Raw genomic sequence first — 17,377 nt, 5'->3', positions numbered from 1 at the left:
AAAATACAGTGTTCAGTTCCCTTTCACTTACATGCTTGAAGATAGCTGTAAAGAGAGGAACTACAGAACTGGAGACTTCGGACATCCAGGAGATAGGAAGGAGTCTTTAGCAGTATATCTAGGCACGCAGTCACCAGTGAGACACTATGGGTGTGGAGCTTTAAGAGAACATCTGCTTGGATAAAATGAACATTTTCAGATAACCCATGCAACCTTCCTATGAGTGATACACAGAGGCAGAAAGGATCTAACTGAACACTGGACACTAATCAAAATATATATTAAAAAAAGTAGGTAAGGAAATAACTTTTATTATCATTCAGATGCTGGAAAAAGAAGCACTGGTTATAAACTCAGTTAAATTATAATGTTTGCGTTTCTTTTATAGATAATTTCTTATTATTTACACAAAACAATGTCCACCATTTTTTGTTAGGATTTGCCATGATACAATAAAAAACCCAGACATAATTTTTACTCCAAGTTAAAAATCCTGCACAATCCTTTATACTCATAACTCCTTTTTATTTTAGCTTTCCCCCCCCACACACACTTATGTGTATTTTATTCTAGTAAACGCCAACAAGGTATTTTTAAAATTTCTCAAATTTAATATTGGAATTGCAATTAGCCTACTACTTCCAGCCTCTGTTTTAAAACTCAATGCTGATTACTATAATGTATTGTACTTTATATCTCTGAGATCACTAACCTATTATTCCCCTCTCCAAGCATGTTGTGCACGTGGCTTTCAACAGTTGCTGGAGGAATAGTGGTGCTGTGTGTCTCCCTGAAGATCTTTCTTCCCTATTTCTGGGAAGACCTGTTCTATTTCTTGAGGCGGAAGAGGTTAAAAGCAACAGTAAAGAAATGGGCAAGCAATGGAATTCTCTCCATAATTGATCTTTTCATGCAGAGAGTGGAAAAAATTCCTTACAAGCCATTCCTTATCTATGAAGGGAAGGTGCATACCTATCAGGATGTGGACAGGAGCAGTAACAGGGTAGCGCAGGTCTTCCTACACTATGGGAATCTGAAAAAAGGTGACACTGTGGCGCTGCTGATGGGTAATGGACCTGACTTCATTCATGTCTGGTTTGGGCTGGCCAAGCTGGGCTGCGTTGTGGCTTTTCTCAACTTCAATATCCACTCTAGATCTCTCCTGCACTGCCTTAATACATGTGCAGCAAAAGCACTGGTGATAGGAGAAGGTAAGTTCTGTGTTAAGTTTCACTTACTACTGACTTTCAATTATTTTATGCTTTTATCAAAGACAGAAAATCAGAGCTTCAAGTACTCAATATATATACACACACATGTGCTGTCTGAAAAAGAGGAGAAAGAGATAGTGGTGCTTAAATTTCAAGTGTATAATCATCAACAAAATGCAATTAGTTAGTAGAATATAAGGTTTAAAGCTGAAACTATCCAAGTACTTGACAAGCTACCAGGAGTAACAATTATGCATTAATAAGCAAACAGCCTGAGGGAATGCTTTAGCATAATTTGTTTTCCACTGCTGTTTACTGGCATATGTAGCTTAAAGACAATTTCAGTGACTATAGGAAGACACAACATCCCTTTGTTATTGGTTACTTCCCTCAGCTCAAAATTTTCACATACAAACTTACAGTTACTTTAGAACTACTTTAAAGCGGTGATCCCAAGGTAGCATTGTTTGGACTAAAGATTACAGCATGTCAAGCTGTAATTTTGTCCCCCCTAGTGTCATATTATGCAATACTGGGCAATTTCTTAAACCTTTATACTCCTCTTTTCCCATCTCTTATTCAGGTTGGCGGTACTGCCATAATTCCATATGAACCCGTGAGGGCTTGTTATTTGGTATGTGCACCAAGATTTAAAACAAATGCTATAATATGCTGACTAAATTATTTCCTATATAATAGCATCATCAAGTTCAGAGTGTTTTACCAATTACAATGAAAGCCACAAGAGAAGTATAGGGAAATTAAACATCATGATTTTTTCTTCAGTGTCCATTGGGCAGGCTAATTCTGCTGTGGCGGTGGTAGGTTTATGAAGTGGTAGGCTATATAACTTCAGTGCAGGTGCTCAGATTTGTAGTTCTAAGTATTTCAATAATTAGCACTTTTTTATTATTGTTATTTGGCAGATTGTTTGGGATCAATAGAGAAAGAATTTATTTTTCATCTCTTGGAAAACAATGTTGCTGTTTGGCTGATGAGCACCAGTTCTCCTTTCCAGCATGTTCATACTATAACAGACAAACTAGACAAGGTGCTGGATAACCCTGTCCCCTCTCACCTTAAAGTCGTCACTAACATAAGAAACACAGCTATGTACGTCTTCACGTCAGGAAGTACAGGTGAGGATGTGTACCAATAAACTACAGCTGCAGCTCTTTGATAATTAATGAGGTATAAATTCAGCAACAAGACAGGCATACAAAAAGGTAGAACTTGAATTTCTAAGTCAAGACAGGGAGGAATTGATTTATTTACAAGCACAGTAAACTTTAAACCATTTTTAGCATAACATAACAAGAGTGTAATTCCAGTTAGTGAACTTTCATATAGATATTCCATGGCTGAAATTTACTTCTTGAATCTAAAACCAATAAAGTCAGTCTCTACGAGCTGCTCAGAAACGAGGAACGGTGGAACTTTCACTTTTGATTCTGATAATGGGAGTTATTTTTAGAGTCGAGGGAAAGGGGAATACATCCACTAGTTAAACCAAACAATGTTGTAGAAGTTATTCCTATTGCAAATACAAGCTGAGAGACACAGTGGCTCTTCAGAAATTTTTCCATTCTCACTTTCTAGTAAGGGAATGCTCTATGCAGAGTTGGTCTGCACATGCCTGTGAAGGTACAGACTTTGTCCTCAGGACAAAACATGCATAGCAGGTGGGTTGGAAGAACTAGGTGATCTTTTAAGGTTCCTTCCAACCCAAACTATTCTGTGGTTCTGTAGTTCTATGACTGAATAGCTTTACAGGCAAAAAGACTGAAGATGATGAGAAACTAAGGAGGTATACTCATGAGGTAAAGACTGAAGGGCAGGACAGACAGACACAGAAGAAACAACAGTTCTCCCTGTACACTCCCAACAAAATTCTGCTTGCAGTAAAATTATTGATGCATGCAGTACATTTACGGTTATTTCCTCTTCTCCCTTTGACAGGTTTCCCAAAAGCTGCTATCATCACTCATCTAAGAGCTCTGTCTGCCTCCTTAATGTTTAGTCAGTGTGGTGCTGTTTCTCAGGATATTATGTACGTCACTCTTCCTTTGTATCACATCAGTGCTTCTCTCCTTGGTATCGGTGGATGCATTGAATTAGGTAATATTTACCTTCCAGTGAAGTTTCATTAACTTGAGAATGCTGTAACACTTATTATTTGGTACATAACTGTTCGGTAACTCAAATACTGTGTTTACTAATAGACTTTTGTAATTTTCTGATTTTTATCACTATCTTTGTCTGCAGACAATATATCTGAGGTATATGCATAGTTTTTGAAACTTATAACAGACACCAATTGTTGTATAAACCCAACATTAAGTGAATTGAGATCTGTGTATTGTTAGCACCACTGCATATCCTCTGTAGGTTTAACCTGAAATCATATTTATACCCTATACCAAAAGTCTGTAAGGACATTCATATAGGCATCCGAGGCTTGATTTTTAGTATCAGAAGGTACAAATGCACCATGAAGCTTTAACTAACCTTCAGAATAAGGTTAACTAAATGTGTTTTGGAGTTTTTTGAGTCACATATTTGAGTAACACCTACAGAATTAGATTGATCACATTAAATTGAGGAAAACAAATAAAGATGAAGCCTCCCTTTTTGATTCTGATAATGCGAGTTATTTGTACAGGGCTAGCAACCAGATATTTTTTCAGGTATGTCCTCCTTTGCTGTCCATAGAGTCTTGCCCAAATGCTGGGTTTTGGTAAGGTAAGTATATAACTGAGCTATTTTAAGAGGCATTTCAGTGTTTTGTTTATTCAGGAACAACACAGGCAGGCATGCTGGGTTTTAGCAACTGCCAACAAGACTGTTTTCTGCCTAACAGAAACACGAGTGAGACGGGAAGAACTGTTTGTTAAAAGGTTTGAAGCTATGGATTGTCTTGGAACAGAAATTGTAGGGTAACACCTTTCTAAGATGGGCTATTCAGATGGGGATTTGGGAGTCTGGGATTCGAAAAGGCTTTGATGTGGATGAGGCTGAAGAGCCCTGAGAAGGCTTCAAAATCAGGTAGGAACTGGCAAGCTAGGAACGAGTGGACTAGAAGGGATTAAGAACTTGGAAGGCACTAGGAATGTCACATGGGACAAACAGGATTTGGGTGAAAAGGAATTTTTGAAAGGACAGAAACAGGGAAATTTATAAATTGTTGGCTGACAACACAAAGAGAGGGATGGTATGGCAGACATGAGAGGTCTAGGACGAGGTGCCTTTTGGAATGGAAAGTTCTGAAGGAACATCACAGCCACAGAAACAAAAGAATTGTGGATGATGAGTTGGCAAGAAACAGAAAAAGGGGAGCAAAACAAAACTAACAAAGACTCTGAGTCCTTTCCTTTTCCATCATTTTCACACAGGTAGCAATACTGTGAGGTACTGCCTCCACCGTCCCAAGCTCTCTTTTTTTCAGACTTACACCCGTTCACTGTCTGGATAGAAACAAAATGGTTAGGCATTAACCTATTCCTAACAAGTGGATTTTCTTATATAGTTTCTGATACTATTAGCCTTTAGTTACAACTCAGAAAAAGAAGCAAGGTTTGATTGTGTAAGTCACATTTAACAAAAAGATCTTGCTGGAAATAGCTTACAATTTATTTAATGAATTTTTCATTACTTGAATTAAGAGAATGATAACTGGGCTTTTTTTGTTTGGGTTTTTTGTTGTTCTGTGTGGTTTGGGTTTTATACTTGTTTTGGTGGGGTTTTTTGGTTTTTTTGGGGTTTTTTTTTTATGATAGTCATAGAAAACAAGACAGATTTTAACAGCTATTTTGAATTTTCTTATCTATTTTCATCACCAAGGAGCAACTTGTGTTTTGACAAAGAAATTTTCTGCACGCCAGTTTTGGAATGACTGTAGAAAATATGATGTTACAGTGTTTTTGTATATAGGAGAACTCTGCCGCTACCTCTGCAACTGTCCCAGCGTAAGTTCTTGTTTGCAAATGCATCCTTAAGATATAGCAAATCTTCTAGTCACATAAATTTACCCATTTCTCAATGCTATAGTATATTTAATGTTTCATACTTTCTTTCCAGCATATATTCCTTGATGTTATGCAATAGCAATCAAGTTTATATCAGGAAATGTGGTGGTGACACAGAAACAAGCCTGGCAGGATAGGACAGATATAAATGCCTTTGTAAAGCCAACCTTATTAGCTTTTCATCTGAGTGACTGGCAAATTGCAGGTCAGTCAGGAAAAGGTATAAGCAATAAAAACTTAATCAGACTCTACAATCAAATGAGAGAACAAATCAGATTAAATGACTAAACATCTGCACTGCACTGTTCAAGAGAAACCTACTATGTTCACCATTTAATGGATGATAGTTAATTTTTGTATGTCATTGAAAGTGATGAAGGAGACTTCGTTAGTTTAAATTTTTTTCTGTAGTGCTCCAAAGGCACATTTTGTTCCATGTCTGTACATATGATGATGGTTTTATCTGTATAAAGCCAAAATACTAGTAATGTGCCGCAAAATCTTGATCACCCCCAGGATAACAGTCGTAAAGATCATAGCAGCTAAATCATGATCAGATTAGGACAAAATTAAGATGTCACCAAACAGATGAGTAGCAGAAAAGAAAGTCTGAAAATACTTACTAAATTGCAACCCATGTTTCTCAATGACAGTGGAAAAGCTTGGTTAATTTTTTTTTTTAGTTTTATACTTGGAAGTTAGGGTGTTCCTGAATGAGGAGACAAGAGGTATTCCTACCTACCTCAGAAAACATCATGTACAAGCACAAAGTTCAAAGTACCTCAAACTGCATTGGTCAGAGATTGACATAAGTACTAGAAACAAGGGAACGTCTGAGACAATGCTCCAGCTGGTTTGAGCAGAGACTTATTAATAAGTGGTCTGGATGATGGAGAGGGATCAAAGACAAAAAAAGTATCAAAGGGAACAAGACAGGATAGCTGTTGGCCAGAACTCAAGACTGCACAAACATCAGGTCAGTAGTCCATGGATCAAAAAAACAAAGGAATAATTAGCTAGGCCAAACTAGTTGTATAATCATCCTGCAGGAAAAAGCTAGAAGAAATTAACAGAGACGATACTGATATTTAACTGGCAACTGGTAAAACAGAAAAACAGAGAGATGGCCTAGAAGAACTGAGGAAGTTGAGGATACCAACAGAAGTGCATCAGGCAGAGTTCTGTCAAGGTCACATATTTTACTGAAGTATATATGATCGTCAGTGTACCACACAGGTTCTTCTGCAGCGACAGAAAGCCACGCAGGCTAGTACACCCTGTGTGGCTCAGGACTAGGGCTATCTAGACAAGGCACCTGTTGGAGTATGCTCTATGGGATGTCCAGGATATCTGTCCTTACCTCCTTTCACTGCCTAGGTCTCACACCAAAACTGAGCAAGAACATAGATTTGGGAACGAGGAGGCACTCATGGGTTTGTTCATTTAGACAGAGATTCTCTGAATAGTTGTGACTACTGCAAGCTTAACCAGCATTCATGTATCTATCAGAATTAAATTTTAAGTACGGTATCCTATAGAAAGTAACAAATAAAACAGAATATATGTCAAAGAATGTTTTTAAAGAGAACCATTCAGCTTTTAAAATAAAGATTTTAAAAATTCAAGGTAATTCAGGGAAATGCTGCAGATCGTTGTACCAGGAATGACCCAAGATAAGCATAAGAGTTTCTCCTCTTGCTTGTAATCTCTTAAATTCTTGAGATTTAATCCAAGTCCTAGAGTATCACCAGATATTTGGGGGAAAAAAGAAAAATCCATCATTTCACCCTGAAGATCAAGTGCTGAAGAAGGGACAATATTAGGCATGAAGGGAATCTCCCAGTCAGCCTGCCAACTGGATCATAATTGTATTGGATCCCATACGTGTGACCAAATCATGCTATTCCATCAGATATACCATTAAAATTGCAAAAGAAAACACATCTCATTATGCAGGAGCAGGGAAGGTTAACTCCTGTTAAATTCCTGTGTCTAACATTTGGAGTTTAGTCTGTATTAGAGTTAATCCTGTTGTGGTAAATAATTAATCTGCCATAAAATGAAGTTATGGATCAAGAGAAATTATCTGTTAATCCAGAGTTCACGAAGCAAAACACTTTAGTATCAGAAACCAAAATATTGAGAAATCAAATATACTTTTCCAGTTTTTAAAGTTTAGAATAACACTGCAATGAAAACAAAATGCATTTATTTAGTTTGAAGAATGATTCCTGTGGACCTGAAATAATTTTATTTTCTGCTGACATTTAGCCATAACAGTAACTTCATTACTATGTCTCTAAAAAATGAGGGGGGGGTGGCTTTTCCATAGGCAGAATCTTGATTATGTTCCCATATATACGGTGCTGAGAAGTCTACCCCAATGCAGAAAGTATTTATGTGTTTATGTAAGTACACATTTGAGTAGTTTACCACGATAATTATATAATTGACATGTAACAATGACACATTGACAACTGCATTTTGACTGCAGATTTTATTACCATCTTTTCTGAATCTGAATTTAAGATTAAAATTTGCACCTAATCATACGAGATATTGTAAGGAGCTTAAGTTATTCTGATACCTTTTCAGGTTCCATAGGGAACATGGCAGATGTGTAAAATTTACTCCCAAATATCACTACATATAGAACTGATCATAGAACTGATTAGGAGCATTCTAAGACATGATTTTATTGGTGCAGAAGAATTTCTTTTTTGGTCCAGAAAGGAATTTCCATGCTATGGGAAATAGCACTTACTTCAAATCTGGTTATTTAAAGCTAAAATCTTTTAAATTTTGTAATATACATCTAAGTTATATAATTCATAAGTCAAAATTAAAAGAATTACAGAAATAAAGTTTTCACCCTACAAAAATCCTTCAACCTCAGACCAAGAATTTTCTTGCTTTTCTCTTTCATAGAATCATAGAATCATAGAATTAACTGGGTTGGAAGAGACCTTCGAGATCATCAAGTTCAACCCTTGATCCAACCCCACTGTGATTACTAGATCATGGCACTCAGTGCCACATCCAACCTCATCTTAAAAACATCCAGGAACAGTGAATCCACCACGTCTCTGGGCAGGCCATTCCAATGCCTGATCCCTCTCTCTGTAAAGAACAGATTGTTTGATTTTTACAAAACCAATTACCCTTCTGTGAAGTATTTTAGTCAAGGTGGCAGGTCAAAAAAGAAAATGATTCTCTTAGAAAATATGAAATCCGTTCTAGGTGTTTAGACCCACTTTTCTCAGCTGAAAAATGCTTCTTTTTCTCTGTTCACAGAAAGAAGAGGACAGAGTTCACAAAGTGCGCATTGCTTTAGGAAATGGTATCAGACCTTCTGTGTGGAAAGAATTTCTGATGAGGTTTGGTCCAATTCAAATATTTGAATTCTATGGGTCCTCAGAAGGAAATCTTACTTTCTTGAACTACACTAACAAAATAGGAGCTGTGGGCCGTGTTGGCATCTTTTCAAAGGTAAATGTAATCAAATCAACCAACTGATTAACCATTCAATAATTAAAAAATAAAACAAACAACACCCAAAACCAACCAACCAACCAACCAACCCCAAAAAAACCCAAACAAAAAGAGTCAGGTGAAAGGCAGAAAAAGGTCAGGAAAAAGTACAAGGAAGCTCCTCCTTACTACAGTCCAGGTATAGCAAAATCCGGTTCATGAAAACAGAACTCCTATTCTTAGCCCCTTACTTGACTCTATTCTCTGTAAATATATTTTGAAGCCACGATAAATATACAGAGTGAGTCCACAGAAGCTTGTGTATCCAAGTTTTCCCACAGAATACATTTAAAAAACCTCCAAACTGACTGTAAAGAAGTGCCTACCCACAGGACTGATTAATGATGTTTTTTGTTAAAGTTCACTTAACATCCTAAAAACCCAGAGATATTAAGTGATGAGGCAGAAATTGGTTTTGATTTGGCTTTTGGTATGAATCAGGAGATAGATGTTCCAGAGCAAACTTATGCAAATTTACTCTTTGACTGCATCTTCATTTAATAAAACCAGCATCACACTTGCTTGGAAATTAGACAAGCTGTGATAGTTCGGACCTGGCTCCCTGCCAAATGCCCGAAACTCACAGTAGCAGCTCCCTTCCTTCTTCCCTTAGGGGAAAGGAAAAAAAAACACTATAAAAATTAAAGAACCCAAAGTCAAGCTACTTATATAAAAATATATGTATTTACATATATTACAGTTATATACAGTTAAGATGCTATATACACAGTAAAAGGGGATCCACCCCCCGAAGGGATAGGGAAAGGGGAAAAAGGGACAAAAGGGAACAAAAAGGGACACCGAACAGGTATACCTGATTAAACTCAAGAACTATACTAATAACTAACAAAACAGATCTCACCACGTCCCTTAGAAAAGCAGGATTGGCAGACACGACCAGCACTCTCCAAACCTCCACGTGGTAGGACAGTGAATGCTGCAGGCCTCAGCCTTAGATAAGCGAGACCAACACAAGGACCCACTGTTCCCAAACCCCGCTGGATGAGAAGAGAGCGAGGTCTCTAATTTCCAACTTATTTATACTCTGGTTTATGTAAAAATCGTATGGAATACTGGGTACATAGCCACTTCCTTGGTTACAAACTGGTCACCAGGAAGGCCTAGACCAAAACCATCACACAAGCAAAACAAAAAAAATTCAAAATTATCAGAAAATAAAGGAGAAAAGTATTAATCTTAAGATATTTGTGCTATAAACTTTATATATATAGATACTGTTGAAACTCTGCTTCTACCATAAAAATGCCCTGACAGCCCCTCAAATGCTTTCCCTATTTGTACAGCCTCTTTGAATCATGAACATCATACTACAAAAAAGTACTGTTCAAACAACACTAAAGATTGAGATCAGTTAGGATCAAGACCAAATTAATGACTTCCAAATTATTTCTGCTTTTAATCTGAGATGCCAAAAATGCCTTTGCATGGCCATAATAACAACTGTGGGAGGCTTTCCGTCTTTTAGCAATCTTAACAATGTGGATAGGGCACTAAGGCAGGAAAGACTAAATGAAGCCACTGAGCTCTAAGTTTCCACTTGGATCTGCCTAGAGTAATTTTTGAGGTGTCTGTAAATTTAGTTTGGATTTTTTTGTCGGAGGACCATCTTGATATGCATTCCAGTAGTGTTAAACCTCTACTTAGAAATGGATGGTAGTTTTAAAGTAAAATTGACAATTCGAGCAAATGTATTGTTTCACTTTTCTTTAGATAAATGATTTGAATCTGACCATACTCTAAGACAATGGACTTCTTTTTATTGATAAAGGAGATGAACACTTATCTATATATGTGTTGATGATAATACTTGGTGTTGCCTACCATGATATGAACTTTCTGACAGTTCTCAGAAAACTGTCGGTATATTTAAGGCTGTTTCAAATTTTCAAAAGTTCAAAGCAATTTTTATCACAACAAATAGAAAATGAGTAAGACAGTGAGGTTTTTAAGCATGAATATGTGCTCTTTTTATTTAGTTCCTACATTCTTTTGAGTTGTTGAAATATGACGTCTGGAAACAAGAACTTAAAAAGGATGAAAACGGAAGGTTTATAAAAGCATCCGTAGGTAAGGAAAAATATTAGTTATCTATTAGCTAACAGATACCTCAACCTAGCTGGTAATATTTTGGGGCAGATACTAACTCTCTGTTCTGTTAGCAACAGATATTTGACATACACCTAGAACTTGAAAATGACACTGGAAAAATATATTATCAATAAATGAAAATAGGAATCAGTTGCTAATATGCACAATAACAAATCCATATATTTATAATATAATCTAAAGTAAAAAAAACCCCACCAAAAATATAAGAACATTTGAGCAATGACAGCTACTCTTCTGAAAGCTAATATGAGCTTTCATTCCACTTGCCACGTTGAGAGTTCAGAACAATAAAGAGAATTTAATGTAAGAGGCAGAAACACAGCTATGAAGAAAACTATTTGTTTGAAAACATTTTATTACATCTATTGAAGGAATAACAATAAAAGTATTTAGAAAATGGAAATATCTTTTAACCTCAGGAACAGAGTGGGAAAAAAGCCAAGACCTATCACCAAGAATAATAAACTTAATTCCAGTGAAGACAATGGAATTTTTGCCATTGTTATAAATGGCACTGAAACAGTCAGCAACAATGAGTGACACCCGGTAGGGGTATGCTTCAGACTCCAGGGACTCTTTTGTGTTTGGGGGCCTGGGCATGTTACGGCTTACAATGTGTGTTGTCACACCAGAACAGTGCTGAGGGCAGTAACAACCCTATCCTCCAGAAAAACTCAAAGCGCAAGAGTTTAGGTACTATATTTTGCCTCCATGTATTTTTTGACTACTAGTACCCTTTTCAGATGACAGATAAGTCATCCTTTCAACAGGTAAATGTTTTCTCAGAGTAAGTGATGTACAACATATTCCAAAAACCTCTTCCCTCTGGGCCAGAATTTTGGAAGAGAAAGAAGAAAAATTATGTTCCCTTTTCCACTAATCTATTTCTCCTATTCAGAGAATAGCTAAGAAAATGTAGCAATAAGATGAAGAGAACAAATCTGACTTTCCAAAAGATTTTTAGTATAATTTATATTCTAAACAGCTCCCTCTATATATGCTTCTTTACATCCCCTTTTCACGGCCTGCAGGTAAACCTGGTCTTCTAGTTGTTCAGGTTACTGACGATGCCCCATTTTCTGGATATGCTGGAAATAAAGAAGCCTCAGAGAAGAAACTCCTGCGTAATGTATTTGTGAAAGGAGATGTGTATCTTGACACAGGAGACCTCCTAGTGATGGATAAGGATGGTTTCCTCTACTTCAGTGACCGAGTGGGCGACACTTTCAGGTACAGCAGAGTTAGGAATAAATCCAGTGAGCTTGCAAGAAATCATACATATCCAGGATTGGATGACACAGGTCAGACTCAAACCTGGAGAATGTCAATTTTGTTTAAATAGAAACATTAAGGATAGGAATCAAGTCCATCAAATTTCACACCAACAAAATAGAATTTTTCAAATTTGGAACTTCTTTTAATGTTGGGGTCTCAAATGAGATGGCACTAAATCACAAGATGATTTGTCTGTCTATGTTCTTCAGTTAAGAATAACGGTAGTCCATATTAAAAGTAGTACTCCATCACATATAGAATAAAAATTTTTAAGTTAACATCTATGTTAACATAAGAAATATTTTCAACAGGTGGAAAGGAGAAAATGTTGCCACTTCAGAAGTTGCGGAGATCATTGGTATGATGGACTTTGTCCAAGAAGTTAATGTTTATGGTGTAAGCATAAAAAGTAAGACATTCCCTACAGGTTGAGAATATAAAACAAAAATAGTAATTTCCTGCTTTAACTATTTTGTTCCTGCAAAGTAATCACACTTATATGTAAGGAAATAAATGGTGTCAACTTGGAAATTCAGGCTTTCCTACAGTGCTTTGAAATTTCAATTTCAATAAAGTTCTGTATTTCATAAATATGATTGCTCAAATTTTGTAATGAATGGTAGAAGAATCAGAATGAATTAAAAATTGTAACAGAGATATGAGAAGAAAAAAGTTATAAACTACAGAAATTTTCTCTTAGGCTATGGTATTTCATCTGAAAAATGGCAAAATTGGGCATATTAAAAAGTGGCATGTCTGAAACCACTATCTTGTAAGTACCACCCAAGAATACATATATTTTTCATAAATGGAATGTTCCCAATCACACATGATACTGAGAAGCTGTAGGCAACTAAATTACAAGATCAGGTCTCTGTCAATTGCCAATATGTTCATCTTCGAGAGATAAGATCCTCAAGTCATCTTGCTTGTCATCACGCAAGTCAAGATGGCATGCAAATAAAACTCTAATCCAATGTGCAAAGCATCCCTCATTATCATCTACATTTGGAGCTGATGAGAAGTCCTCAAAAGAGTTATTGCTACCTGAGGCAGAGAATAGCATATCACAAAAAGCCTCAAGAGCTTAAGAATCACATTAATTTTTTGTTGTAGTGTTAATAAAATCTAGACAGCATAGTCTTTCATATTTCTGGATTGACTTGAGTCTCAAATATTGCAAGAACAAACTCTATAATGTATCACCAATTCAGTAACTGCAGATTCATTTTCAGGGAAAGAAACGCCAATATTTTATCTTTTCAGTGCCTTTGGCCACACCTCAAAGCTGCTCTTTCATTCTGGATAGATTTAACTGTGGCAGTTGATTTCTTCTCATTTAGATGTTTTCTCCACTTGGAATTTTCAATTGTGTTCCAATAAAGAGAATGAAGAAACTACATCTGTTACATCTTTTTGAAAAGGGTTTTGGTTCTGTTTGCATGACACATACTTTAATACCTGTAATTTGCTAGCAGTCACTTATCCTGTTTATCACTAATCTGTCCATGGAATTGAGAGTAAAACATTCAAGCACTGCTTATATAGTGTACAATAGTCATTAGACTTTATATGGACCAAGTATAGCTTCACACATGCCTATGTCCATCTTTTGTATTAGTCCTTGTGTGAGTGCATTCAGCTTTATATTGAATTAATGATCCCTCTGATTTAATTAGGCTACTATTAGGTACCAATGTTTAGATTGAGCAAAATAGCAAGAAAATCTAGCAGGCAGCTTCCAGCTATACAGAATTCCTAATAAAAAGACATCAGTGACATTTTCTTTATTTGAATAAACCCGTTGAGAGCAACTTTTAAAGTCTTCCAATGCCATGTATTGGAAATAAAATGTCATGTACCTTATAAATGAAATATCATGTATACTCAGTGATGTCTGAGAAGATAGGAGATGTTTCACATTATCAAAATATTTGTTTTGACCAATACTAAACACCTCCAAATTTCATACAACATTCACTCTTACTTGTCATACTATTTTTCCTTTTTTTTTTTAGATTATGAAGGAAGAATAGGTATGGCAGCTATTGTGCTTAAACCTAACCAAGCCTTCAATGGAGAAAGACTTTATAAACATGTTGTAGACTTTCTTCCAAGTTACGCCCAACCACGTTTTGTGAGGATCATGGTAAGAAAACCAGTTGTCTCCTACTTGTATTTACCTTATGTCTGACTTGAAAAGTGGTCTCTAAATCATGTAACACAGGAAGTAATTTACAGTTTCAATAATTGAAAACGAAAGGTAATACTAGTCTAAATTATTGTTCCTATTATTATCACTGTGTAGTTAAGCAAATATTTGATGAATTGAACTTCTATTTTGCTTTAAGGATCCATTCATACCTAAAACTCCTAGACGGAATTAATTACTGGGCAAAGCTGGATTTTGCTTCAAAGTTCTTCATCTTTACCTAGTGTTTTCTTCTAGACAATAGAAGACCAAGAAAACAGAAATGGGTAATGGTTGTTCTTGAAGTGATTATTATTCACTGTTACTGACAAAGCATATGAAGATCTCCTAATCTGAGAGTTAAAATGCACCCCTACGTTTTAAAGCATAAAAGCAGAACTGGGATGCAATTCTTTTTTGATGTGCACTTTGAAGTGCAAGGGTTACACCCTTTGTGTATGATCCTCTGCAACAGGGCAGGAGAGCATGAACTGCAAAGAGCAGGAGAGGACCCCACATTAGATCATCTGAAAGCTTATAGCTCGTAGTTTTCTACTGTTAGGGGATGCTAAGAGACATTTGGCAGTTCTGCCTCTCCCTAAATAATGCAAACTGTCTGAAAGGCACAAATTTGGTTGAGAATAAGGTGTGAATTTAACAGAGTGCATGAGACTGAAGTGGAAGAACAGAAAAAAGGATTTATACATTTAGAGAGAAATCTAATTTTAAAAAGTTTTAGGGATTGAGAAGATCTTATTGTACTGAGTAAATGTACCTTCAATTGCAGTTAGCATAGGTTATCCTATCTGTGGTGCCTCAGGACAGCACTGGCCTCCTCTGACCTTCAGAACAGACGAGTCGTTACAGTTCCACCAGATGGAGTAAATCTATACAGAGCTCTAGGGTCTATATATGTGGAACCAATGAAACCTGTTTGCATTTATGTGCTCTCTGACTAAAGATTTCTTTAGGTAATTAAGGGAGAGCCAAAGTAACCAAAGCTACTATCAGTACTTATTAATTAATATTTACATATATGTAAATTCTTAATAAAGGAGGTAAATTCAGTTTTATAAAAAAGTGTCAAAATGAGAAAAAAAATGTCACTTTACAAAATGTCAGGATGAACGCTGAACTCAAAATTTTCCCTGTGGACAGGAAATGAACTCCCTTCTCTAGGTCCTGAGAAAGAGGTCACCCTAATCATGAGTGACAAACAAATATATGAGATTCTCATGCAAAATGGGATTAAAAATAAAATTGGCCTTGAAAATTTTTCAGCAGTCCATACGGAAGCTCTTTATAATATGACTTGCAATCGTGCTTGACTGGTTTTGTGAAACCATACAGACTGAAAGCTGTTCCCAGCCTCTCTCATCTGACTATAAAAGAAAAACAGAGGCCTGGGGACAATCATGCAAAGAACCAAGGAACTCAGTGGCTCTAAGATAGTATCTTTTTCACTTGACTTTTTAAAACTTTCCTTCAACAAGAACTAAAATGTGGTTTCTTTAAGCCTGGGTAGTAAAAGAAAACGTTGACTACATTGAAAACACCACATAAGTAATATATGTGCATTACACATATAAGTAATATGTGCTTGAGAACAGTGTGTTTCAAACTTTTAATATAAACCACATTTGAAAGGAAATTATTCCATATACTACTTCTGCTCTCCTACACCAACTGTTGTGTGCAGAACATTAATTGGCATTTGAATAACTGCAGTACAGCAACTGCTTGCACAGACAAATGAGACAAGAAGACATTTAACTTTTTTGATTTTAATGTCTTAAATAAAGTTTAGCAGTAGGAAATCAGAAGAGAGACAGTACCACAGAATCAGTCAGCTCTCTGCAGAACATCACCAAGCTTCCCGTACTCTACTGATCTTGTGATGAGCTGCCCTAATGACAGTTAAGAGAAAATGCATGCTTTGAAACAGCAACCTGCAGTCTTGTGCGTGGCTTTAATAGGCAAATAAGTAAGAAATAAACCCTTCATTTAGATTTACTTTTCACTGCACCTGTGAATAAGATAATTTTGTTTAACTGAATAAATGCTATAGTAAAATTGTATGATCTCTTTTATTCAGTAAGTGCATCATTCACTGATATAGGCTGAAATGGAATATTGCCCTTCACTTGAATTATTTCCTTTTTTTAGGGTGTTATGCAAATTACTGCAACTTTCAAGCATCAGAAAAATCATCTGGTAAATGAAGGATTTAATCCAGAAATTATATCTGAACCTCTGTATTTCTTGCATGAACCTGCACGGTCCTATATTCCTTTGACAAGAGAGATATACCAGAAGGTAGTTTCTGGTGAAATATACTTATAGAACATATAAACCAAATTACTCTATATTATATAATGTCTGAAATATACTCCTGCAATTATTTCAGTGAGAGACAGCATGTAATATTTGTTCTAAAAACATAAGATATTCAAATTAATATTACTGTGATAGAATTTCTCTCTTAATAAGACATAGACACCATAATTATGTGCATTGTATAAGCTGCACTGTATCTTCTCATACTACTTCCAGGGCTCACACATGCAAATTTTTCTTTTACATTTCTCATTGATCCAAATTATTTTTGTCTAAACCACTATTATCTTCAGTTAGTTGAATATTTTACTCCTTTAGGTAATTATTCTGATTCTGCTTTTAGAATGCACAAATTATTAGATGAATAATGTTCTAGGCATTAATAAAATATAAAGTGAGCTATCAGATACATAAGCAAAATACTGCACAAGCACTGCATGTAGACTTCAGTTCAATGTTTGATAATTGTATGATGTAATATTTAATTGTAATATTTCATGTGATGCTTAATTCAGATTTTTATGTAAAATAAACATTCAATGGTGAAATACAGCTCTAGTATTTAGTGGACATTATTTTTCACAACTTATGCCAGAACTAATTTAGACTAACGTATTTGTAAAAATTCATCCTCTGCTGGCATGTGACTCTTCTTTTGCTTACCACTTGTCATATTC

At 35.9% G+C, this 17,377-nt stretch overlaps 1 protein-coding gene across 1 annotated transcript; it reads left to right on the top strand.

Annotated features, from left to right (window-relative positions):
* The first annotated feature begins 246 nt into the window (after nucleotides 1-246).
* LOC126647489 (long-chain fatty acid transport protein 6-like) lies at nucleotides 247-17,122 on the top strand. Its single transcript, XM_050329793.1, has 11 exons — nucleotides 247-290; nucleotides 733-1,211; nucleotides 2,138-2,350; nucleotides 3,171-3,329; nucleotides 5,052-5,176; nucleotides 8,531-8,725; nucleotides 10,765-10,855; nucleotides 11,929-12,127; nucleotides 12,484-12,581; nucleotides 14,191-14,321; nucleotides 16,530-17,122. The coding sequence occupies exons 2-11, from the start codon at nucleotides 734-736 to the stop codon at nucleotides 16,704-16,706; spliced, it is 1,866 nt and encodes a 621-aa protein (XP_050185750.1). The 5' UTR covers nucleotides 247-290; nucleotide 733; the 3' UTR covers nucleotides 16,707-17,122.
* The last annotated feature ends 255 nt before the right edge of the window (nucleotides 17,123-17,377 follow it).

Source organism: Myiozetetes cayanensis, unplaced genomic scaffold (genome assembly GCF_022539395.1).
Source record: "Myiozetetes cayanensis isolate MyiCay16 unplaced genomic scaffold, myiCay2020 scf4, whole genome shotgun sequence".
NCBI classification, from domain to species: Eukaryota; Metazoa; Chordata; class Aves; order Passeriformes; family Tyrannidae; genus Myiozetetes; species Myiozetetes cayanensis.
This window is presented reverse-complemented; position numbering and strand designations above follow the sequence as displayed.